Source organism: Seriola aureovittata, chromosome 18 (assembly GCF_021018895.1).
Source record: "Seriola aureovittata isolate HTS-2021-v1 ecotype China chromosome 18, ASM2101889v1, whole genome shotgun sequence".
In the NCBI taxonomy this organism is placed as follows: Eukaryota; Metazoa; Chordata; class Actinopteri; order Carangiformes; family Carangidae; genus Seriola; species Seriola aureovittata.
The window spans coordinates 9,393,880-9,421,266 of record NC_079381.1 but is presented as its reverse complement, the minus strand read 5'-3'; the positions used below and the strand labels follow the sequence as shown (position 1 = coordinate 9,421,266).

General features: G+C 39.2%; 2 protein-coding genes across 5 annotated transcripts in view; one reads left to right on the top strand and one right to left on the bottom strand.

The window, feature by feature from the left end:
• Positions 1-11,275, bottom strand: part of LOC130186525 (uncharacterized) — a 41,447-nt gene extending 30,172 nt beyond the window's left edge. The window contains exons 1-9 of one of the 3 annotated variants that reach the window (XM_056403708.1): positions 10,548-11,275; positions 9,509-9,586; positions 8,849-8,933; positions 8,251-8,286; positions 7,888-8,027; positions 7,415-7,538; positions 6,945-7,089; positions 6,383-6,493; positions 3,202-3,329 (exon numbers count right to left, since the gene is read on the bottom strand). In XM_056403708.1, the coding sequence (XP_056259683.1) occupies positions 3,202-3,329; positions 6,383-6,493; positions 6,945-7,089; positions 7,415-7,538; positions 7,888-8,027; positions 8,251-8,286; positions 8,849-8,933; positions 9,509-9,586; positions 10,548-10,737 (1,037 nt within the window). In that variant the 5' untranslated portion in view covers positions 10,738-11,275. The remainder of the gene's footprint in view (positions 1-3,201; positions 3,330-6,382; positions 6,494-6,944; positions 7,090-7,414; positions 7,539-7,887; positions 8,028-8,250; positions 8,287-8,848; positions 8,934-9,508; positions 9,587-10,547) is intronic. The other 2 variants (XM_056403709.1, XM_056403707.1) reach the window with 2 other exon arrangements.
• Positions 11,276-12,827: 1,552 nt separating this feature from the next.
• Positions 12,828-27,387, top strand: part of si:dkey-247m21.3 (5-hydroxytryptamine receptor 4) — a 44,592-nt gene continuing 30,032 nt past the window's right edge. For both annotated transcript variants that reach the window (XM_056402789.1, XM_056402790.1), the window contains exon 1: positions 12,828-13,045. The gene's annotated coding sequence lies outside the window, so the exon portion shown is untranslated. The remainder of the gene's footprint in view (positions 13,046-27,387) is intronic.

Below are 27,387 nucleotides of genomic sequence, written 5' to 3'. Positions count from 1 at the left end.
ATGGAAGTTTGGAAGAGGATATAAAGCAAACACACAAACAAACAGACAGAAAGACAGCTAATTTATTAATTCTGAGGGGAATTCACTAGTTTGAGAAGCAGTTAAGAGACAACCTAACTAGTATACACATACTCCTGTAACACCCTAAGAAAATTAAAAAAAAAAAAATGAATCCCCTACAACTACTGTTACCACTCAACCCCAAGCCCATTGGTTCCTACTGAAGGCATTCATCTTTAAAAAAAAAACAGGTCATGAATACAGTATACAGTACACTTTCAATTTTAAAAAGGATAAACCATTTCTAAAACTGCAGGGCGTTGTGGTTTTTAGAACGCATGATTTATTTATGGCAGCAGGATGGTTTACCTGAGATCGATTAAAAGTAAACTCCAGTGCTCAGTGTAATGAAGAATCATATCACCCAGTGCAATGGTGTGGTGTGATCATTTTTTATGGTTTTTGACAATGGAGACATACTGCATGGCACAGATGAATAGGCTATGTCAGGCTTTGGTTACACAGACAATACTTGCCAGTGGGATCAATTCATTGTCAGTGGTGGTGTTTAATGGGATTTGTTGACTGTAAGACAAATACAGAATACAACCAGACGCATCCTTTAATTCTCAGAATCCTCATATGCTTTATGTCAGGGTGTCTTCGACCTTGACTGAGCTACATCCAGAATTTTAGGCACGTACAGTTCATTCCACACTTTGTATATTTTTTATGATGCATTTTCTAGAGTTCACATCACAGTGTCTCAAAGAAAACCTCCTCTGACTCATTCCTTAACCCCATTCCATCCTGCAGAGCAGGATGCGCACACACACACACACACACACACACACACACACACACACACACACACACACACACAACACACACACACACACACACACACACACACACACACACACACACACACACACACACACACACACAAACTGCAGGGGGAATCCCCATTGGTAAAAACGAGTGTGAGGTGGCCAGTTACCATGGCAGCAGCTACCTGTCTATTCATTCATAGATTTTATTTTTTAGAGTGCTCAGTTGCTTTTACACACACACCAGTAAATTTTGAAAGACATCTTTTACTAAATTAATGTTGGTTAATGTTGTGTTCTGCACAAGTAGATAATCAAAAACAAATTTGTTGAACTGATATTTTTTTTGTTTAATTTATTCTAGTTTTTTTTTAACTCTAAAAACTCTGTCCTTTTGACACTGAATGGAAAATAATATGTAATGTATGTATGTAAAATAGTAATGCTCCTTGTAAATCATTGCAGGCTGTGACTACAAAGATTTCCTTTAGATAAGATAGGACTACAAATCCATTACTTTCAAATAATGAACTGGTATAATACAACTTAATACTCACATCCAGACAAAATATACTGAGGCAGTGAAGATTTGTCTGTAAAAATAAATAATATCTTGACCTTGAAAAACATCAGACTTGTCATAACAGGGTAATCCCTGTGAAATCGCTTAACGGTTTTATAATGGTAGTTATATTTATCTGATAAAAGGGAAACCCCAAACTGAAAAAAGACATTTCCTGTCTTTGAGAGCAACACACATGTGCGCAAGAAAAAAAAAAAAAAAAAAGGATCTTCTCTGACTCATTTCTCTGCATCCCATCCCACTCCATAGGGCATCATTCTCCCCCACCCTACACAGACACACGCACAAGCACACGCACGCGCGCACACACACACAGGGAATTGGTAAAGACGGTGTCAGGTGACCAGTTTCCATGGCAGCAGCTACCTACATACATACATTCATAGATTTTTCCCCCCTCTGCCCTGTCGCCTGAATGAACGAACATGAATGAGAATAAACTGGTGAATGGAGGAAGTGGATGAACAGAAAAAAAAAAAGGAATTAGTGAAGGCGCCAGAGCAGGTTTCATTTTACCAGAGCAAGCAGCAGACAGAGTGCGGGATGCAAGTGAAGGATGCTGACCCACAGTTTGTCTTCAAATGTCTCTTCGTGCATCTCTAAAGTGATCAGGTCAGATTTGAACACTTTGGCGTTAATCTATGTGCAGTGGTTGTTATGGCAATGATGTAGGTGTTGTATTTACAGTGTGATTTTCCAATACAGAATCATAAAGCAAGCTGCAGGCTACACTGAAGACAAAGTAGATGACTAGTCAGATATGTAAAATGATAAAATCAACGAATGGCTGTGATATCTATCTATCTATCTATTTATCCTGTTATTTTTATCTTACAATGCATGGCCTCTGATCACAGGCAAAGCAGGAGCTGCATTCAAACCATCATCCATTTTTAAAAGTGTATTTGCAGTCAGTAAAACGTATGTCCATTTCACCACAGGACAATTGGATTAAAATGCACCAGCTACATCTATGACTAAATGTCTCTTTCATAGTTCTTTATAACTACTATCTATCTTTTAAACTAGCGATTTACTCTATTGAGTTGCAGCATTAAAACTTCAGAAATGCCTCCATCCACTGCTAAATGGCATTTGCCTGTGTAACACAGCTAAAGCTAGAATAACTTCATCAGTTTTGGACTCTCTGGCTCTCTATTACCTCAAAGGTCACCACTATCAAGGCGGTTTGCAATAATGCCACAGAGTAATGTATCAAAGGTCACCAAAGTTGGACTCTAAGTGAAAAATTCATACACACTTCGAATCCACATGGCCAACACAGCCAAGGTTAGCAAATATTAATGTGATGGTGATACGGCCAACATTAATTTCAACAATTTCAGACTGATAAAAAAGGGTAAGGAAATGATAGCTAGCTAGCACCTACTTAACTGATTTTCATTAAATGATTTGGGGTGACAAAGTCATGTCTTGCCATAAAATATGGCTACAACTGTAGTTTTGATCAAAATGCTGTCAAATCAAAGGTAAAGAAATTTTTACTAATCGCTTCAAAGTAAATACACTTTCCCTTGTGTACGAATCCTACATGGTGCATGTTGGGCTGTGGTAACAACACAGACGGATAAAACTTTAACCCGCAGAGCCTGGGTCAGAGGGTTCATTCACTGCTGCAAATGCTGTTTAAATGCAAAGCGTTCCACAAAGTCGTTGCACAAATACACATGTACCATAAGAGGGGAAGCACATGGGACACTTAAGCCGATTTCTTTTAAAACAAAACCTAAACCTAATAAGCTGAAAGACCAAATCTAACATCCTCACCTTCCGCTCCACCTCTCTGGTAGGAAGTTGTCCGGCTGCTGGAACACCTCTGGGTCACGGTGGACGGCGTGGCTGATATAGATCGCACCATAACCCTTTGGAACATGAAACCCTCCGAGAGTGGAGTCCTACACGCGCGCACACACACACACACACACACACACACACACACAAACACAAACACACACACAGAAGGGGACACCACATTATTATACTCACATGAAAGGAAAGTAACATCATGATAATTTTCGTGATGATCTTTTCATTTTTCAATTGGTAACTCTTTATTTTTTCATGCAGTTGGAGCCGTCCTTAATGTGTTTTTTTGGGCTTTGAAGCATCTGGTTTGAATGATAAATGAATGAAGCTTAAAAAATACTGTGAAATTCAATTTGATGTTAAAGTTTAAATCTGTAGACTTACACACGTTTAAGTTGCTGCTAACTGTTTTCACTGTGAGTTACATGTACGTCCAAGTGTTGCAATTGTCACCGTGACAATTCACATATGGCTTCCCAACACTTGAAAGGATGATCATACTGCTCCCTGGGCTGAACTTGGCTTTTGTGTTCAGTTTTCAAAATGGAAAATCAAGCAAATACCACAGTAAATGCTGCTTCATATCTTCCTATCACCCGTGTGCTGTATAAACTGTTGAGCAAGAGTTTTAGAATTGTAAAGCAAGATTACCACCTGCACTGAAATTGAACTGGGAACAATAAAATGACAGCATTGTCAAGAACATGCTATAATACCCCTTTGAACCAAAATGAATGGGAGACATTTTTAACCCTGACGTTTTGCTTGGATGAAAACTGAAATTCCCGTTTCTACAAAATTTCCTGAGCTGTTTTTTTTTTTTCTGGAGAAAGGAGCCACCTTGGGGCAAAAAGGCCACTTACCCAATTGTAGCCCTTTTAATTCACCTTTTCACTACATCCATTAGTAGCTGCACTAATGGACTGCCAGAGAACATGATCACTGTTTCTCTTTCCTCTATCCCCTCTCTCTCATTTTTCTCTCTGCCTCTCTCTGCTGGAGTGGAAAATCTTATACAAATCTCCTCCTTTCTCGCGGTTCTCACTGAGAGATATGAGTTCATTCTCTCTCTCTGACCTGCTCTCAGAAACTCAAAAGACATTCAAGCTGCTTGAACTATTGCATATCTTAGTTCCACCTGATGGAGCTTCTACTTTTTCCACCTGATTGTGAATACTAATAATCTTTCTCCTTCTTACACGCCTACCTGCACACATAAACATCTCATTAACTCTTTTCAGTACAGATCCGGCTCTTATCTCTTGCTTTTCTACTTATTTTTGAGGTTCCACAAGTAATCTTCAAAACAGCTACTTTTGTACTTTGGCTTAAATACTTTTCAACAAAAATAACAGTCTTATGTGCAGTTGAAGCACCACAGATATTCTAGTACTCCTTCCTCCCCTCATAACGGCCAAACCATCTGCATTTATGCTTGTTTGCTTATGTTTGTTACTTTGTTGTTATATATTGACCTTTATGAACTCTACGGCTTCACAGATCTTGTGAAAAGCGCCTGGTCCTTGAGTTCTTTCTCCACTAAAATTCTCTAAAACCCCACGTCATGGACCCATGTCCCACCGAGGCCGTCGGTAATCAAAGTGTACTGGTGCATTTCCTAGAAGTGACAAATGACTTTCCACTCGGCTTCACGGCGTCACCAGCATCCCCCACCAGCCCCCTCAGCACCAACACCCCCACCAACCCCGACCCCAACCTCGCTTCCTTCCTTCTGGCGGAGCGGAGCCAATCAATCACAGAGATGGATCAATGCCTCTGATTGGGTCGTTGCATAAGCCTGTTTGATGAGGTCACAATGATCAAAGACAGCCGGAGTGGGAGGAAGCAGAGACGCTCTGACCGCCCCGCCATCGGGATAGGCAGCCGGCCAATCATGAGACAGTATTTTTTATTAAAAGTGTGATTCTATTGGTTGACAGCTCTGATGTCATACCAGCATACAGAGTAAAATTAACACAACAACACAAGTTATACTAGACTACAACTTTTAACAAAACTTTATAGATAATAAGTTACCAGTAAACAAAGCACACGGAAGTGATAGCTGAACCAACATGCAACAATTTCTAATAAAAAGAAAGCGTCCAAAATAACAGAAACTTCTTAGTTTTCAGGCAGTGACTGCCTGGCCTCGCCTCAGTAACTTGTCTATTCATGTTTCATGTTGCCTAGTTGCCTAGTTGCCTAATAATAGGACTCACTTCTCAACATTTAAATACCAGTAACAAGGTTTTTACTGGACACCTACCGTATAATATATATACCATAATGCAATGTAAAATGATGCTGTTATTTAGTCCAGCCCCTGTAGGTCGTACTGCACATTAGACTCAGAAGAGAGGACCTGACAGCGGATTAGACTGTCATCTACAGTAATCTGTCGCCATCTGGAGGAAAGGAGAGCAACGCATAGTACAACAAAACAAAACCCTCCACTTTGCGAAGACTACAGGAGGATAAAAACACAGAGGTAAAATAACAACCACCACAAATTCTTCGAAATGTAAAGAAATGGGAGACATTTTGTACAATGGTGTACATCAACATAGGGTTTTCTAAGGAAGGAATCAAGCTGTCCTACAACACATAAACCCTTGTTAAGATTTTTACCTTTCCCACATCTAGCATAGCATAAACTGAATCCAGAGCGAAATAAATGATAGAATTAAGTTTTTATATTTCTTATGCAAACTGAACAATCCAGTGAGTGATATATGTTTCTACTTTTGTACTGATTGTTAAGATCTTCTGGACAACTGCATCTTCTACTGGTCAAAAATGTGACACATAAAATCAGACAAGTTTGATCTAGATGCACAATTTCAATCCTCAACTCCCCCACACTTCATGATATGCTAACATTTGCAGGCAGTGGTCAGCAGACCATGGTCTCCCTATTTTTCACAGACCAGTGCAGACCCTCCATGATCTTGAAAATCAGCCATTACGGCCAAATCTGTGTTATAACGACTTGTCTAAATCCATTCTGATAACGACTGAGCCCAAAAGTGACACTGAATCTCTCACATTCAAAACACAGGATGATAAAATCCTCAGTTCTCATTCAGCACAACGTGAAAATCATTAGGATGGGTTTCAGGCCCCAGCAGAGCAGCCCTACCTTATCAGCTATTCTGCGTCCACCAATGAAAGGAGGCCAGAGTCTCTGCACCTCCAGCAGTATCCTGTGCAGGTAATCAGGGTCTTCTATCGCTCGTCTGCGTTTCTCCTCCTGATCATGGAGAAAGAGAAGATTTTTATTTGTTAATTTAACAATTAAAACAGGAAGAGCTTGGCAGGAAAAGGTATGACACTTTGTTATGGATGTTACAGAGGTCTCATTCTTGCTCAGAAAGAAAAGAAATACTGGTAATAATTTTAAATGTAGTGCTGTTTTAGAACCAATTTCCACCACAGCGTTTTTTTTTTAAATTTTATTAGGATTTGATGTAAGAACACAAAGAGCTAAAGAACGAGGATGATGGATTTGACTGTGTCTTAATTAAATTCAAAGGAATGCCTTAATTTCCTTTAGGCACTTTTTCTTCGGAAATTCTCACAATCAGAAGAGCTATATAGTTATTGTTTACAGGATATCTGTGTATTAAACGTCGAATTGTTCAGCTGAATCTTGTTGTCATTTTGTCTCATCCACATGTGCACTTTTGTCTGTGTTTGCGTACCTGTTCGTTTCCACTGAGTGCCAGTGTGAAGGAGGTGAGCAGCGACGCCAGAGCTTTGGGGATCAGAGCCGAGATAAACAGCAGGAGATGCTGGGAGGCACAACTGGAGTCGGGCAGCGGCAAAGACCTGAGAGTGCCCACAAAACTAGAGAGGGCAAGTTGGGTGGGGGGGGTAAGAATGGCAACACAATGATGAAGAGCCATTACTATTTTCAGTGGATAATGTCGCTGTTGCCTTAGAAAATCTGTAAAGTTCTGCCTAATTTTGGTGCAAATACATAGTGCATTTCTGACCTGACTAAGTTTGAGAGAGAAGAAAACAAGGTCAAAGATCAGTCATTAGCGCGCATGTGTGTGTGTGTGTGTGTGTGTGTGTGTGTGTGTGTGTGTGGGTGTGTGTGTGTGTGTGTGCGTCTGCGCTCGTGTGTTTGAAACATAGAAAGTGGAGACAGGGGCAGTCTCAGTCTCACCCCTGTGTGTCATTCTCCAGTTTGTCTTTGATGATGTCCATTAGTTTGTCTCTGGCTTCCAGAGCTGTGGAGAAACCCGATGACCACAGAGGAACCTTCACGTTGACTGGAGCAGAGATCAGGCCTGCAGGGGCAGAAGTTAACACACGAAGATGGTCAAAAACACACTGAAAAAAGTTTTATTGAACTGAAAAGAAAAGGGAAGTGGTAAATTTTGCAATGTTGTGTTGCAGCACAAGAACACAGACGTGGCAAGCAAATCTGGAAGAGAAAGATTTTGAGAGCGAGTGTCTTATAATACGAGTGCTACCAACTGATAGTTACAGAAAGAAAAAAAAGGAAGCTGCTTGGGAATGTCAGTGGCAACTCTGTATATACACATCCATACTTGGTTATATATATATATATATATATATATATATATATGTATTATGTATGTGTGTGTGTCTGTGTGTGTGTGTGTGTGTCCCTACCATGCCAGTGCTGGGTGCAGAGTTGCGTGATTTCCTGGAACAGTTCAGGCTGCTCCTCCGCTCGTACGTTCAGAAAAAGGCCCAAAACCAACTCCGTCCCCAGGCGCTTAAAGACAGAGTAGACACACTCTGGCTGCCTACTACACATTAATAGATCAGTTGCATCAATTAGTTGCGTACATTACTTTTACTGTCCTAAAATAATTAGTCTGAATGAAATGCTGCTAAAAATCCCCCTAATGACTGTAGTAAAAAGGGCTAATATGGGAGCCATTAAGGACAAAAGTCTGTAAAAAAGAAATCTAAATATATAACATATAAATAGAAATGCTTTGAGTGCTGGAGGTTTACGTTAAGTGGTACCTGAGAGAGAGCTCCTTCAGACAGCGAACACATACACTGTAGCAAGAAAGAGGTAGAGAAACACACTTCTCATTTCAAAGTAATCACAAGGGAGTCTTCAAAAATATATACATTACAACAATATCATAAGCAACATTCACTTGTTATTCAAATATTAAATCACCACATTACACACAGTATAATTACTATAGGTAAGTTTTGTCCCTGGAACAGATAGGAGTCATTTCATTCATTCGTTTGCTCAAGAAACCTTTGACATGGATGGACAAACCACAACTGTTGCAGCAATAAAAGCCCTGCAGTTGCGTCACAAATGTCCTTGTAAGCATTTCTGGTTCCATCGTGAACGTTCACGGAACAAGAGGTTGGACACAGTTAATGTCTAAATACACAACCAGACTTAAAAAAAAAAAAAGAAAAAGAAAAAAAAGAGAATGAGCTTTGTACGCCCATTTAAACTCATGAAACTGTATGAAGAACTATGTCAGTCTCCAGGTCATAAATGCATGGCTGTTAACACCATCAAAGACATTCCCAACAACAAAATATCATATGAATTTATGCTGAAACACTATTCCAGTGAAATTTCTTTCCCTACCTGGTGATATAATCACTTGACGATTCCAAACAACTTCCTGAAAAGAGGCTGGTGAGGGACAGACGGAGAAGACACGCCTCTTCACCTGAAACATGCAGATACAAGTTCCTCATATTTACATTTGCAGAGCAGAATTTAAGCAGATTACAGTCATGGTCCTGTATTATACAAGTGTAAGGTATGTATTGTAGTGGGTGGTAGAAAGTCACCAGAGTCAGTTTTTCTGCTATACCGTCTGTATAGTTTTAGCTTTCTAACAGACACTGATTACTACTAATGATTATTTTGATTATTGATTAATCAATCCATTATTTTCTCATTTAATGGATTTCTTTCGGTTTATAAAATATGAAAAACACCCCTCAGAAGTCTCTAGAATCCAAAATGACATCTTCAAATGTTTTGTTTTGTCTGACCAATAGACCAAAAACCCAAGAGCTTTAGTTTACTTTAACGAATGTCAGAAAATATTCACGTTAAAAAGGTGCAAGTACATTTTTTTTTTTTTTTTACCATTTTTGCTTTAAAAATGACGCAAATAAATTTCAAGATTGTTTCTGATTCATTTTCTGTCAATCAACTAATCAAATAATTGTTGAAGCCACTTTAGAAGCTCTGTTTTTCGGTATTTGTGGGGCTGTTGTGTATGTGTGTGTTTACCATTAGTGGTGACGATGGTGTCACCGAACATGTTGGTCATCAAGTCAGTCGGATCCTTCTGAAACACGTTGGACTTCTCTGAAACACAAACATACACACAAACATATATACATACTGTTCACACACTCATTACATCAATCATATACACAATGTCCATGTCAGGTTTGATTCTAGCAGCAGGTGTGTGTGTGTATTTCCCGATGTCTAACATCAGCTTGACAAATGATTATCTTGATAGTCCCGTTACTGTTTTGTAATCTAATGAATGCTGTGTATTGTTTATTTTTTTAATCTCAATACAATGTGTTATTATTTCTTTTATTTGGGCATTTCATTATATTTGCTAATAACTTCAAACATGACATTTTCCTGTTCACAAACTTTTCTGCCTTTAGTCTGTACTGTATTAAGGCAAAGCTGATGATGCATTGAGGAGGTTTGGCATATTTATATTAATCATATCAGTTGATATATTGTATGACATTATGCAGAAAATATTTCATATAGTCTATATTTATTATATACTTGTTAATAGTACAACTAGCCTATCAAAAGGTGGTAGAATATAATAGTACTACAATAAAATTTCATCTCAGTTACATCCCCCTCCTTCCCCCTGTACAGCACCATCACGAGTCTCTCCCATGACAGATCACACTAATCTCGGGGGTTAATTTTACCCCATATAGAAGAAGTTTTCCTTTTGTTCCCCTGCCCGAGCACAAACTCTGACTCATTATCCCGAGGCAGAGAAAACAAGGAAATAGACGCACTACTTTCTGTATGTAGGCTATCTGTTTAATGATGGCACAAACAGGTGGCACAATATCTAATAAATAAAGTTAACAATTGACTCAATGATTTATCACTCAGGCTGTGATTAATAATTCAGCAACGGAAAAATACTGATACGTTGAATCTGTTTGTGAACATTTACTTTAAACTAAACTCTGAGATGTTGAGTTAAAAGTAAAGAGACAGACACAAACACACACAAGCACACACACGTAAACAATGATGCACAGAGAACATAGCCTACCACACAGCAGCTCTCTCATTGCCTGCACGGAGCAGATGAAGGTGGTCGGTCTGTTCAGCAGGCGGCACTGAAACACTCTGCTCCGGTGTTTCTCGATACGCTCACGGTAGAAGCTTACCGGGTCCCGGTAAAACTCCAGCGACTTGTCCCCGAGCACCGACACACCTGCATTTCCTGGTAGTTTTGACATTCAGGACCACGGTTGGGGTCGCGGTTTCGCCCAGTTCGTCTAGCTTGTATGGTGGACGTTGAAACAGCTGTTTGCTCGAGCAACAGTGACTCTAAACTTTGTTCAGACTGGGTCCAGGTTCAAACCAAATCCTGCTGTCATCGACTGTTAATCCTTTTAATCCGCGTGGCTGTGCAGGTGCAACCTGTGTGTCAGATTAATGCTATCTCATTGTTATCACTGTTTTCTCTGAGGTAACACGAAGTATCCAGCTGCACCGGTGCGTGATGCGTTCATGTGCTGTCGGGAATTTAGGCCTACCTGTTGCTGCTACGCTTTGTTAATACTACTGCAACATTACTTCTGCAGCCACTTCACTGTCATGGCTGGAACGCCTCTTTAATGTACCACTACATGTTTAGGCTTGGGTGGCTTTCAGCTGTTTAATAACCATTTGTACCCTTACCAGTTAACAGGGCTTTCCTAACGTTTTTGTTTAAGAATGACAATGTTGATCCACTATGTTTGTCCAGACTGAAATGTCTCAACAAATGAGGAATATGAGTTGCAGCGCAGTATGGAGCCCCAAAATTGTTCAATATGAAATAAAGTAATTCATAACCATAAAAAATCAACAAAATATGAAACCATGAATTCATGAATTAAGCAACCACAAAATAAAACAAATAAAAAGTCCCTTGTGAAGATCCTTTTGACTGAGTTATGTTTATACTTTATCATCTCTTGAGGTGAGGTGAATAGTCGCCTATATTGTTTTCTTGTACTGACTGTGCCTGGCAGTTTGAACAGAGGAGCTGGTTTCACAGTGTTTATGTGATGCTGTAAACAGGTCCACTACATGGGAAAAAATGATCCGTGTGTCACACCGCAAACACCTCAACAAAAGTAGCTGTACCAAAATAACATAATAACACTCAATTGACTATTAACTAAAGTGACCAAAGAAGAAGTATCAGCAGTACAACGTATCAGAAGTTAAAGGAGGCTACCTACAGTATTTGACACATAGTCTCTGTTTCATTTTTTCAGCTTCAGGTCAAAATTGGCATGTCCCACTTCCATTTATCTATGTTACAAAGACTCTGGTTTAGATTTTTATTTTATTTTTTTTTTTTTCAGGCACTTGCTAATGACTTGCTGCCTGACAACCTCATAGCCATGACAAGACCATAGAGGATTGTTTTTGATGTTATATGTATGTTTTTGTTATTGCAACATAGCAAATGTTAGCATTAATAGCTGTTTACTTACCAGAAACATTTCAAGTTCAGCATTAACCTTCATTCATTCACGCGCTGTCTCCAGTTGTGGAAAGCAACGCCAATGTTAACTCTCATTTTGCCTTTATTTCCAACACTTCTTTTCTTCTACTTAAGTTAGCATGCTAACCAGCTAGCCCCAGCCCATTTCATATACACTTTGCAACAGTGAGTCACTGTAACATCCCGTCTGCCCTCAGTTCAGCATGAGAGGATTAAGAAGTAGCGCTGATCAGATCATGTAACCTCTTGTAAATGCAATGATGCTAAAATTTGCTATGTAGCAATAGCAAAAAGTTAAATAAAGCTCCTTTAAAAAAACAATGTTTTAATTAGTGAGCTTTAGAGGTGTTGGTAGGTAGATTTTGGAAAGAGCTGGTCTACTGTTTCCCCCTACGGTCTTTCTGCTACTGAAAGCAAACCAGCTGCTGGTGGTACGCTATATTCACCCATTCTATCAAAGTGGTATCAATCTTCTCATCTAACTCTCAGCAAGAAAGAGAAAAGTGTATTTTTTAAAAATTATTCCTTTAATGTAGTAAGAATGGCCATTTTGTAAATACTGCACAAAAAGTCCCAAACAATTCCTACATGATTGTCATATTCAAGCTTTCTCACAGCAGGAAAAAAATGCCATTTAAACATTTGCATTTTGTACTAGCAGCAAATGGAAATACCTCACTGTATTGTTTACAGTGTTACATCTTTTCTGGGCCCCTGCTTGTGTCAGGTACAGCTGTACACCCTGCAGGTTTATCTCCATTTTCTCATTGCATTTATGCAGCCACAGGGTGGCAGCACCTCTCTCTCTCCCTCTCTCTATCGCTCTTTCTCTCACTCTCTCTCTCTCTCTCTCTCTCTCTCTCTCTCTCTCTCTCTCTCTCGCTCCCAATGTCACCAGGCGGACTGTAGCCCAAGTGTCACTCATCTACAGCTCATGCAGATGGGATCGGTCTTTATTTTTTCTTCATTTCAGCCGGATTATGAAAGCTACTCCCGCGCACTGGGGCGTCTGGAGCGGAGGGACGGAGGCGAGGAGCCCGGCACAGGTGAGCAGGTTACATGGATTTTTTTTTTTTTTTTTTTTTTTTAAAGTTTGACAGAGCGAAGAAAGAAAGAGAAAAATGCTTGTAAGAGTAACTGAAATTTTTATGATGTTACGGTGACATGTTTTGCTGCTTAAAGGACAACTCAAACAGAACACTGGGCTACTATCCAGATGACAATGACAAACATTAATTACAAAAAACTGAAGAAGTCAAAACTGTACTAAGAGTTCCTCATTTTTCTTAATGTCATTTTATTGATTGACACAGATGTAGCAGCAGGCTGCAATCATCAAATGCAGTGTATGGTGCTTATAATTTTCACTTGACCCATTGATTGGTCTAATTACTACTGTCAATTTGATTTTTTATCACTCACTTTAAAACCACTAAAGATGATCATTATGAGGCAGAACTACTAGGTTATATACCTATAATAATTTAATAGACATTAGTTTGATATGAATTTACTTCTCAGTGATGAATGAAAGACGAATGTTATAGTCAAGGTGCTGAGACTTATACAGACTGAAATATAAATAGAAAAAATTCTAGAAATGTCATGTGGGCTGGACAGATTAACATTTAGTGTAAAGAAGAAAAAAAGACTATTTCTGCACAAGAGGAGAATTTAATAAGCCACAAGCAGAGAACTTTGCATAAAGACAGATCTTTTTAGTAGACATTAAGAATAACTTGACCTCAGAATAAGTGCTTAAACTTTAGTTGAACTTCCTTTTGCTCAGCAAGGTCTTATTGCTTGTTTTATGACATGACTTCTGTCATTAGAATCAGGGGTGTGTCATCTGAGAGTGTCGATTGGTAAATATACAGTAGATATGTGTAGTAGGTGAAAAAAAGGGCAGTGATGAATGGATTCAAGGGGCGTCTTCCAGGTCATACGTAGATCTTTGGCCTTCGTCAGGGTCAAGCCGAAATGTGTTGGTCTGACAATAAAATAGTTCTTTATACGACAAGTGTTGAGTCTTGAGTTTTCACGTCTCTAGACTTTTTCCTTTCTCTATGCACCTTGGAAGTTGGTTAAGTTGTGTCAGAATTCCCTTCTCTGCTTCAACAGCATTTTGTTTTGGCCTGCTGAGACATCCATAAAAAGATTAATGGGAATTTGTTTCACATCAATACCTCCAAAAACTTTTGCTGGCTGCCTGGATACATGAAAAGGTCTGCTGTTGTTCAATTACCCCCAACACAGTGAACTGATTGCTGACATTTCACAGCAGACGTTCTGCAATGTTTCCTTCTTTGTTACTTTATTACAGTACAGTTTGTCTATTAGAAATACAAACCCCACACACAACTTGTTACTGTATCCACACAGAAGCTCATTTGTGCACACATACACTGTCTTTGGTGCTAACATACACAGTCACTGGTGCACACATACACATATGCACACATGCATGCATCTATTGTTAAAGCAAATGCACTTCAGCGGGGTGAGCCACTGCTGCCGCCGTATATTTGGCTGCTTTTCAAGTGATTAAGCTTTTAATTGATTGTAAACATCATAGTAGTACAATACAGTAAGATAACTGATATACTGTAGATTGTACTATTTATACTATGTGAGCATGTGTGTGTGTGTGTGTGTGTGTGCGTGTGTGTGTGTGTGCAAGGAAAAGACATAGGGATGAAAAAAGAAAAGTTGTGTGTGAAGTTGAAATTGTGAAAAACGATTTAGAGAGCATAACGGCCCGAGTAGTAAAAGATTGAACAGAGCTGCAAGGATTCATTTTTATTTTATTTTAATCAACTACCAATTATATTTTTATTAATTCATTTATCATTTAGTCTATGAAACTTATAACAATTGAGGCAAAATATCCAGTACAGTTCAAAGTGTTGCACAATGCAAAGATATCTAGTTTATGATGATTTAAAATGGGAAGATGCGGATATTTCTCATATTGGAGAAGATGACACCAGATACCACCAATTTTCACAATTTTTCCTTGGTAAATTACAAAAACAAATTTTCAATTATCAAAACAGTTGTTGATTCTTTTCCTGTCCTATCCTGACCTACTAATCAACTAATTTTTCCAGCTCTAGGATTTACGTTCCAATATTGTGGCGTTTGTAAGTAGAAATCAGGTGGCAAATGCAGGAGCATTTATCTTTAACTCTGATGATGTGTGTTCTGAAGCTTTTACAAATTCTTAACCTTAATTGTAGGTAACGTATCCTCAGCCTGCCACAGACCAGCTTGCTGAACAGTACACTTCAGTATATTGCTTTGTGAAACTGCAGGTGCACAAACTAACTTATCCTTTCATAGTGAGCAGAAACATGGAGATAGATAAGCTGATGCAGAGATAATGGACAGATTAACAATGTGAGCCATTAGTAAGAGGGAAAGCAGGTTATGTATCACAGATAGGAATAATATCAATACTCAGGACAGCATCCCCAGGATTTACATCTATATTGGATGGTTCCACACCTCGTGATATACATCCAGTGACAACATCCAGAAATGGTGTGTCCTATAGCGTGTCCTGGTATGTATGGTGTGGTAGTCTGGATTGCTGATGGTTGTTCAGCATGTCTAACTTTGATGACGTGTCTCAGTTTCACAACCCTTACCAAACCGTAACCATATTTTATTTAACATAACCATGATATTTCCCTAACTTTAAACATAACCTAGTTGCCATGTGCAGATATTCAGAATCAGAATCAGCTTTGTTGGCCAAGTAGACTCACCAAGCACTTTATTAGGAACACCATACTAATAGGTAGTAGGTTCCTCCCTTTGGTCTGGAAACAGCCTCAATACTCTGTGGCATGGATTCCACGAGATGTCGGAAACATTCCTCTGAGAATCCGCTCCGTGTTGACATGACTGCATCACATCATTTCTGTGGTTTTGTCGGCTGCACATTCATTCTGCCAATCTTTCACTCTACCACAGCTCAAAGCTGTTCTACTGCGTTCAGATCTGAGGACTGGAGAGGCCTCTGAAGTGCACATGTTCATGAGACTTTTGCTTTGTGACACGGTGTGTTATCATGCTAGAAGTAGTTATTAGAAGATGGTAAACTGTGGTCTCTCTCTCTCTCTCTCTCTCTCTCTCTCTCCATCTGAGAGGCTGTGGCATTCAATCTGAGAGGGAAACAAGTGGTGCAAGGTATGGAAGAGTGCTGAAATAAATATTGAATGGGAAATCTACGTCTAAGTTACTTTATATACATACAGTAGGTGGTTATGCACGGTATATTCATCTATACATGGTTGTGTGCAGTATTATGCAATCCGGCTGTTTTTATATTTGTACAAAGAGAATCATCCAATATGGACGTTCTTGTCTGGCGATAAGGTTTGAGACAATACTTTATATAACACCATGTTATAGATGGAACATCTTCACCTTCTCATGTTGAAACAGCAGGTTTATAGGTAACTAAGACAAAGCCACACCCTTACTATACATTGTATTGTCTATTGTCCTGTCTTGTTCATTTTGTGACTACAGTATGGAAAAGTGCTATATTACATAGAACTAACCTACTTAGTGTCTTGCTGCGGTAGATCATTATCAAAACTGTGTTTTACTAACATATATTATGTTCATGTACCTTTTTATGGTAGGAAATGTAATTCTGTATGTTAATGGAGAATTGCATATTTGGAGATGAGACCAGCATGTTGTTTTCATGAAGACCAAGGCAAGTTTTGATAAAACAGTGGATTGCGAGTCTCATTCACTTATCTCACTTGAATTATTCACATTTTTCATTGGTGTAATCAAATATAATCAATATGAAATAGCTGCTCAACAAGACAGCTGTGATAACCCACAGCCCACCCCTTTTCTGATCATTTGCCAGCACAAAGTATTTCAGATATTTAGAGAGAGGGAGTTATGCCTAAGCGATCACATGGGATGCAACATTTTCAAACAAAGCTGAGTCAGTGGTGTCTTCCAAAAGCAATTCCATCGGCCATTGTTTAAATCCCCTCTGATGATAAATCAACTTCATTGCTTTCACTTGACATGGCTCCTATTCTCAGGAAATCTTGTCCAAACCAACATGAGCCTGCCAACATCTTCTGGCATTTCCACATGAACAAAACATATTACACGCTGTCCAATCCTTTAAACACACAGCATTGGTCCAATCTAGCGTTGAAAATAAGAACCAACAGATCCTCATCACTCATCTTAAGTTGTTTCCCAGGAATAGAAAGTTCCAATTTTGTAACCTCTGGCAGCATCTGGGAAGAATACAAAATAAATAAAAGGCAATTTGTGAAAACAAGCAGTCATGGTGGCTCACTATTATTACACATTTTATTGCATAAAAGGTTGAATCTGGATAAAAATTCAATCTGATTTTGATTATCTTAGAAGAAAATAAGCACTCCTGCCTCATCCAAAAATTGAAAACATGAAGAGGGCATTATTCCAACACTGGCCAGTAGCCACAAGTGGAGCGATAAATGAATCAGGCAGGTGAAACAAATTGGTGTTGAGAGACAGTGAGTACTTGAGTAACCTGCTTAACAGCAAAAAAAAAAAAGAGAAAAGAAGTAATTTGGGGGAGGGTGGGGGGGTGGTGTGTCAGCTGTGGTCTCTGCCTTCACCAGAAACAGTTTACTTGTCCCTGCTATCGCCTACTGTGCTGTCCTTATTAGCCACTCCCTGTAGGCATGTAGGAGAAAGCCACTGCCTTCGGGCTAATTTTAGGCCGTCTGTACCAACGCCAACTCATTAGCCTGATTCCCAGGGCTATCCAGGCCTTATTCATTATCAGTGTCACCTAACCCAAAGCAACATAAAAGTCTAAGTCTTGGTTATCGAAAGAGATAAGTTATCATATGGGCTGTAGTAAATCCAACAAGATACTCTGTAAGCCCTTTGTTTTGGTGCTACTGCTGACACAGTACGGAAACACCTTCTGTTTTTGTCCCGGTCAGAAGGAGCCACTTGGAGATCAGTGCCATATTAATCCAACATGATTCTAACCGTCAGCGAGATCAACAAGTATGTGTATAGTGCATGGTGTGCAGGTGTAGAAGGGATGAACTTGGAATTTTGATTGCAGTTTACTTTCATGCCAGGGTGTTGTTTCGTACATCACTTCTCAAAAAAATGACACAAGGTACAGCTGAAATGATCAACCAATGAATCCATCAACAGATATGTAACTAACAACACTTAAGTGATTATCATGAATCAGCACTCACCCGTTCCTATATCTTATGTCATCGTGGAACGTCTCTTCGGTTTGGACTGTTGATTGAACAAAAGAATAGGTTCACATATTGTCAAGTTGATTATAATACAACACTCACATGTCCATATGTACACTGAAAAGGGCATTGGTCACTGTTATTGTTCCTGTTGTCCATATTGGTCATAAAGAGATCTCCTCCTGATGTGATTTCAGTAATGGGTGATGTATGAGTAAGTGATGGGGGACAAAATCCTCTGAACTCTCTTTGTGTTCATTGTAACCTTTAGTAAACACAGCTTTTCTAATAAAATAATACACTCACTGTCTTAAGACAATGAGTAGACATCTCTGTGATTGACACTGCAGACAGCCAATGAGTGGAGCCTTCAAATTCTAGAGGCGAGTAGCTGCTGAAAAAGTGTCAGACACTCTGGTTACCCTCTGATTGTATGGGTTCAGTAAATGCTAGCTTAGTTTCAACTTCAGAAAATCATCAAGCTATATACCTCCTTGACTGCTGATTTTCAGCTGTCACTCTCCAGTTGTTTGATGCTCATTTGACATTCTCTGACTTCCTTGTGTATGAGCACAGACTGGGTTTCCCCTAAACACGTCTCTGGGGCTCAGTGCTCTATAAATTTCAAAATGTATCCAAGCAATGAGCATGGCAAAAAATATCTCACATGCCATTGAACAAATATTAATAGCTCAGTTTCTCCTGAGCATCTGAAACATAATAATCAGCTGTTGTTGTTGTTGTTGTTGTGGTTGTTGTTGCAGAAGAGAAACTTAAACTGTGGTTGGCTATCCTCCCACAGTTGGTATGTTTATCTCTTAATGCAGCTGGAATTAAACTTCGGGCTCATACGGGAAATTCCTGAATCTTTGTTGACAATCTATTTGTGGCCTACAAGTTACTTAATGAAAGAAGCACATAAAGGCAGGGCAGGGAGAGGACTCTTTTTCTCGTGGAACAAGGTTTTTCTTTTTCGCCAGGTGCATGAAGTTGAATGGGACCATTTATTCGTGAGGTAAAGTAACCCAGACACAGTCTGTTGCACACCATCCTCTTCACCGGTCTGGGGCAAATATTGTTGATAACAAATTTCCATTAAATATTATCGTAGGAACATTTTTGTGGAACAAGAGCTTTATGTGACTTGTGCATGTGGAAAAGGAGACCATGCAAAACATCAAGTTAAACATTATCCATCTGTGAATGAGTGAAAGTGGGACTAACAGCATTTTAAAGTATACTTTTATTGTCTTTTTTCATTTAAATTGACATAAGCTGTTTAGAGAAAGAAGCTTTTTTTTAATTATTTATTGGCATATAATTGTTTCCTTGAATGAATTTTAAGCATGATTTCCCGGCAGAGCGCGCACAGAAGGAGATATTGATGTGGACAGTGGTACTATGAGAAAATGGAAAACTGATCAGTACTAACTAAATCCATGGGGAGGCATACAGTGGGTGATTGCCTTGAGTAGATGCTTTATTTCCACAGCCTGCTGGTCTTTTTGCATTTGTTGGTGTGTGTGTGCGGGCGCGCGTATGTGTGTGTGTGCGTGTGTGTGTGTGTAGCTCACTATTTGTCGGCCATTCTCCTTTTTACCGCCTTCATCAAGTGAGCTGGCACTCCTATTGTGACGAGCCCAGCGCACTCAATTACCTGCTCACAACCCATTACCCCCCACCCACACATCTTTATGCAGAGGACACGCTCCGTCCTCTACGGGTTGCATCTTGCTCCAGCGATGAGTGCAGCAGGCCAGTGTGTGATTTAGTGCGTCCCTGTGATCGCACAGAAAAGTCAGTGCCTCTACACAAAGGGAGAAAATGAGGAAAATGAGGGGAATCTGAATAAACAGTAATTGTAGTTGACACCATTTATTTGAGGATATGTTTGAGGTTTTATTCAATCCTGTTCAAGCAGTGGTTTTACAGACTTTATGTATTTTCTGTATGTAAAATTTTATTCTTTATTCTTTATTTCGATACCCATTAGTTGTTGCCATGGAAACGACTCCTCTTCTTGGGGTCCACATTAAGAAAATACAGTAAAATCACATGTCCATACACAAAAAAAGGACAATTTTTTCAGTTTTTCAAACTTTACAATAGTTTTGCTCAAGTGCTTAAAAAACTGTAAACAATTTTATTGTAAAAAATTGTATAATGAATCATGGAAGCCTTGTTATCAGTATTCATACTCTTCCTATTGGGGTTATCAGTTTCAGGGTTTTCTCACAAGTGACACTTTTTCTGACATTGATCATCGAGCTTTAAGTATTTCACTTTAGGTTAAACTTCACCAACAAGTTAAGTAATGAGCGTAGTTGAATGGTTTTAAATAACTTGGCAAAACGGAATCTGTTTTTCAGCCACACTGGGTGTTCCAGGAATTCACCAGTCTCTTTCTTTATTTAAGCTGCCAAATATGGTCTTTCAATGGGGGGAAAAAAACTGTCTCCAGATGCTGGCTGGACTGATAGTTTATAAAAACCCACCAGATTAACTGTCCTGTTTGCACATCAAATGCTACATCTACAGAGCTTACGTGGCCTCAGAAAGACACAAAGCCGACAAGAAGAGCAGAAGTTGTCACGTATGTGATCTTTTTTTCCCCCCGAACATTAGAGCCGGGCATGAGATAATGAGTTAATTCTCTGCAGACTTTGTCCACCAGGATCTGTCATTACAGCATCTATTCCAGGCTGATGGCCCATTTGTCCCCAGGAGGTTGTGAGTTCAAGGTATGCTGCTGTCACTGCAGAAATCTCCTCTTGTCATGCGCCGATTGAAAATGTATTTTCCTCAGTGACGCAGTAAGGATCTGTTTTTTCATCTGACAAATGTCCAGTTTTACTCACTGATACCACAACAGCAATAATGCAGTTTGTAAGAGTTTTGTCAGTGATCTGGTATCTCTCTTCAGTTTGGCAGTGCAGCATTCAGTTGATAGACTGATGCAGAACATCTTAGCTTTCTTCGGCTAATTCCAAGGGTGTCTGTTGGATTGTGTCTTTTTAGCTATCTCGCTATCGTTAGCTGACACTCAGGAATTAGGTGGGGATTTTGGGGTTATGTGAATCTCACAACTTCACTAAGACACAATTTGTTGGTGCTCACATTAATTTAGCAGAGGGAAATCTCAGCCAGCTGACTCCCTGTTAATCCATATGTTAAATACAGGAGATTTGACGTGTGGGTGTAAGGGTTTGGAGTTGTTTGAATGTGCCTTTGATGGAGCTGACGGTTGTAAGGTAAAGGGTAGCCTGATGTAAATGACTACTGTAGATAACTTTTGCTGTCGAGTAATTAGCCAAGTGATGTAGTAACTTTTTTAGATTATATTTTGTAGTAAGGTGTCCAACACTGGATCAGGGCTATCATGAGCAGTCGTGACCTGTTGTGCTCTATTTTCAGACCTGACACATTTACAGCATCTCATCAGTTATAATGCACGTAGAATTATCTCTTACTGTAGGGAATAAACAGATGCTCTTAGCGAGGCATCAAAACATCACTAGCGCTAAGCAACAGAGATGGATGGGTTATGGAGAGTTTTAGTGACTTTCTGTGCACTCACTCTTTCCACCGCAGATTTAAGTGTATTGATTGCAATTGAGAGTTTAACATTACATGGTTCTACTGCAGAGGCCTTTCCAAACCAGCCAGAGAAGAGTGTCTGTGTGTACTGTATGTGTGTGTTGGTGTGGCGGCTGCTTCTGGTGGTGACAGGTTATTTCATGGTTTTGATTGGCGTCCCAAACCAATTCGTTCTTGAGCAAACTTTACACGTTTGTCATTTCTCTAAATCCTCTGTTTCCTGCTGCTGCTGTCAGTTAACATAATACTGTATAGAACCTCCTTGGCTCAGTGTGTGTGTGTGTGTGTGTGTGTGTGTGTGTGAAACCGGATGGTGTTTTTTGCTTTTGGCTGATCATTGTTGAGTGAAACTGACAAGGGTTCTGCTTTCTGCTTTGTTCCCTTTAAGTTCTGCAGCCATAAAAAAAAATAGTAGCAAAACATATTCCTAATTTTTCCACAAGTTCCAAGTCAAGTGAGATGAAGAGCCTCTGAACTCTCCAGTGTATGATGTATCTGTCTGTATTTATAATGTAATATGAAAATCTGTTTTAAAAAGTTTCAAGATCACATTCTGTTTTCACTGTAGTGCAGAAAAATAGAAGTGCTGATGTTCTGATCCCACTGAGCATCAACAGTGAGCTGGGATGAAATCTTGGATTTTAGGGTCACTATAAAATATTCCTTGGTTCCCCTTCTCATAAATTTTTTTCTTTTTCTTTTTTTTTGCCTATTTTTCTTACGTTGTAAAAACTACACATGTCTTGAAAGTTCAGAAGTTTTAAGGAATGAGGGCAAATAGGTGGCAGCATCTCTGGTAAAGTTACAGTCCAGGTCGATTTTGGTGACACGTGCCGTTTCTCCTTGACTTTTCTCACAGTGAACGACCAGTTAGCAGGAACCCGATGTGCTAAATTTGAACTTGTGCGAGCTGTGTGGATGGCTACTTAGAGACAAACATAATTCTTTGGCACAAACACACTGGCCTTCTGTGTAAGGCTCAAAGTGCATTAATTTGGAAAGAAACGAGTTTAGTGTTCGGTGATGTTTGCAGATCCTAACATATGAGTAAACAACACCTCCAACACCTCCACCAGTGAGTCCTAATGATACCATCCATTAACATTTAGCAAATGTGTAAAGACGTACTCCAAAAAACCAAAAACACTGACAGACCTGAAAGAAAAAGAGCAGGGGTTTCTCTTTTGTGCTAGCACTGAGAAAGGGATTCATTGTAGAAGAGGGAGAGAGGCCAATTTATACGCTCACAATAGCAGGAAAGAAGACCAGAATGCAATACAGCTACAAAGAACAGCTCGAGGAGTTCTTATTTTCTTGACTGTCTGGCTCTTACTATGCTGTTGCTGATGGGTTGTAGGTGTTAGCGAACATTACTCAAACAAAAGTAGTGTGCACAGTGTATTTGTTGGGGATTATTTTCAGTGGCGGATTAATAAACATTTGGTGCTCTGGTGAGTATTTTTAGCCCCAGGACGATGATGTGCCTGATGTTTGGACACAGTGGAATTCAATGGCACGGAGGAATAAGCTCTATATCAGACTTTTGCTACACAGACAGTTATTGTTAGTGGGATCAATTCATTTGAAGTTTTGGTCTTTTCATGGGATTTGCTGTTCATGATAAAAAGATATATAGAATATCACCAGACTGATCTTTTAATCCCGCTCTCTTAATGTACAGTACATTAACAATGATTAGCAGCTACTTTACACACACTTTACAGCAGGAGAGCATCTGTCCCAGCAGTAGTTTGTTTAAGACTGTCTTCCTTACTCAAACATTTAAAATTACAGGAGGATAGACTGCAGAACATGATACCTCTCAGTCTCCTTGGCAACTGTACCAGATTCCTCCTCCACATACAGTACAAACAAACAAATGTGCATGTAAGCACAGACAAACACACACACACACAGACACACACACACACACACACACACACACACACACACACACACGGTTCAGCCCGCTCACAATCTGAGGTGTGAGATTATGTGAGAAGTATTTACTTCCCACCTGACAACAAAACAAGTGCGAGTTAAGGATCACTTAATTTTCTGCATTTGTTGTGTTAACAATGATACAAGGATCACAACACAATATTTCTTAATTAAATGAATGTGATTTGCAACTTCTAGACCTTTGTTACATTACAAATGATCTCAGCATACACTTCTAGGCACATTGTCAAGAGTCAGCACATTGCCAGTTATTCTTGTTGAGATTTGTGAACACATGCAGGAATAATTATTGTTTATGTAGTGTGGAATTCTGCTTGTGTGTGTGCAGGTTTGTGTGTGGCAGAGTGTGCATTTTTTTATAAGTTACATTTTCAGAGTGCTAAGTGCAGTGCCAGATAATGAATAGAAATAGGGTTAGAGGGGAGAAATACACTGGACAAAATAATACAATTTCAGAGAGGAGTGCTCTGATCCTGAACATATGATGCACTTCTTAAGAATTGGAGGCTGTTATACTGTATTTAAAATAATCCTTAGACAAAAAGAATTCAAATGATATGATGCATTGACATCTGAATTGAATTCTTCCAAATTCCATTGTTTGAATCACTGTAAATTGTACTTTATTCGAAGGTGTGCATTGTCACTCACACACTTTTATACCGTCGAAAAGCACCTGTTGTCACCGCCTGTCAACAAAATTTGAGTGAAGTAAAAATTTCCCCCCACAGGCTTAAGTGTAATAACATTGGTGATTCCTTAGCTCTTCAACCAATGCCATCATCAGCTATATACTGTATATATCAGCTATATATATATATATATATATATATAGCTGATATATATATATATAATATATATATATATATATATATATATATATATATATATAGTGAGCATGTTAGCATACTGACGTTACCATGTAGCTCAAAGCACTGCTGCTCCTTACAGCCTCACAGAGTGACGGCATGGCTGTAGGCTCTTGTGTCTCTGTTTAATGTCATCAATTTTTTTATGATGAATGAAAAATAAAATAAACTCAAAAGGAACTTTTTTGATTAGTAATAATTACAACTGTAAGTAATACAGTAATTTAAAAAATAGACAAAAAACCAACCTATTCTCTCCCTGCCTACTGCTCTGCAGAGTTCATTCTGTTCAGTTCAGCTCTGTGTCAGTCAGATGTGAAATGGACACGGTGAGCTGTGAAAACACGCCTCCTTGGATTGCATCACACAAGAAAACCACAGCAACCTGTCAGAATTATAGCTCCTCTCCCTTCACGCTCTCTTTTTCTTTCGCTCCTGAGTTTTTTTTCTTTCTTAGAAATTCATATTAAGCAAATATTTTCTCATTTCCAAGAGTGCGATGTGTGAGTAACCAAGTGAGCAACGAGAGGATGGTGGGTAGTGTTAGTTTTGTTGTCCAGTGATGTTTTTGTGCGCAAGTGTGTGTGTGTGTGTGTGTGTGTGTGTGTGCGAGAGAGAGAGAAAGAAAGAGAGAGAAAGAGAGAGAAATGATAATACTGATTACAATTTCCTCTGCGGAGCATTTAAAATGCAAACAGTAATCAGTAATGTTTCAGTGTGCTGTTGTAATTAGAATGCAAAACTGAATCTAATCTGTGCACCATTGTTGAGCTGAATTGTTCCTTCGGGAACTTGACATTTAATTATATTTACTGTGTATAATCAGTGTTTTTGTGTCCTAATTGTGGATGATATTAACTGACCTTTTGGCCACAGGCCCAGGTGCCTAAGGGGTCAGGGGCACCTAAAGGCCTCAGTGCGTTTCAGATAAGGTGCTTATTAGATCTTATAACATTTGTTTATTGGCCAGGTGTGTGAAGGTATGAACGTATGCAGGATTTGATTTACTTTCTCAAGCACTCTTTGTTAATTCTTCACAAAAACTGCTTCCGCCACATGTCATATCGAGCATGGAGTGGACCACCATGAAGAGACTAGAAACTGTCCTGACATTGTGCGCCATTGTCTTACATACAAGACAATTTGAATTGTGAATTATCAGTGTTCAGGCTTGGGCTCTTATGTTTTGGTTGATCTGGTGAATGGGAATCGCTGCAAATTTAGAAATCATAAAACATCTGTGCGGGTACCAAAAGACGGTGGTGGCCTAGGGCTCTATCATTTTTTAATCTGTCCATGGTCCACATGCGTTCAGAAAAGAACATACATCACTTGCCCTTGTTGAGTACAGATGGTGGGTTTGCCCTTTAGCCTAGTACAATGAGGTGTTGGTGTAATCTAACACGGTTGTGTTGCTGTCTTCAAGAAAACGGAGACGTTGACAGAAAACACCCTGAACTTTCTTTTGGCGCGCAAAAAAGAAAAAGTGCATATATTTTCACAACCCAATGAATGTTATGTATATGTCAGAGACAGAATGTCTGGACAAGTCAGAACTGGAAAAGCTGTCAACTAGATCAGGGTTTCTCAGCTCGTTCGGCTCTGGGAACCACCAAACAAATCCAGACCAGTCTCGCCGACCCGTACTATATCTGTATTTCTTCTGAGATAAAGTCAAATCTTTCTATGCCAAGATTCAGTCTGGTGAATGATGGATGCTTACGGTATGAAAAAAAATGAGACATTGGGTTGAACTTGCATCTTAGCCTTACCCGGACTACATGATACAAAGACGTGATAAACTGTAAATGGTGAACTGTCTGCAGGAAGTGTTGTTGGCAGAAACGCCAGTTGTCACAGTCTGTCAGGCGATGATATTGACCCTTGACTGCGATAAGACTAGACAGCCGTCATAAAAAGGCAGAGACGCAGCAGCATGTTGTAATAGGTGCTTAAAGCTGATAAGGCATCTACAGTACTCTACTGGTGAAAGGCTCTCTGCTGTCCATCAAGAACAGATACTTAGTCTAAAATGACTAAGAGCATGAGCCCAACCACTTTTAAATGTTCTTTGTCATTTCCTGTTACACTGATTGATTTTGTCACAATCGTCTCAGCTATCGTAAATATAGAGAGAAACTCTATGCACTTGTATCTCATCTTGATGTAGCCTAATCTATTTTGATGTTTTATAATAAATCTATTTTTAGCTATGTGGCACGGCTGTTGGACTCTTGGTCCACCGTTAATACCTGCAAAACAAGACATATTCCCATCAGCCCTAGCTGGGCTTTTTTGTTTAATGCTAATTGGCAAATGATAGCATGCTAACACTCTAAATCAATATGGTGAACATGGTAAAAATTATACCTGCTGCTAAACACTTCTTTGTGAGTTTGTTAGCATGGTGATGTTAGCATTTAACTCAAAGCAGCGCTGTGTCCAATTATAGCCTCACAGAGGCTATAATTGTATATTTTTGTGTACATGATCACTACAAAAAGTACATTGTAGTGAGACAGATGTTAAGATAAAAAAAAACCAAAAAACACCACTGATGCTTTTAGACTTAATTTGACAGCTTTAAATAGCCAACAAAAACAAAAAGGAGCTGTACACTGAATCAGAAGTTATTAACTTGACAGAAAAAGAGAAGATCATGTCCATGTGGACATGACCCGGAGTTAATGCTTTAACCTG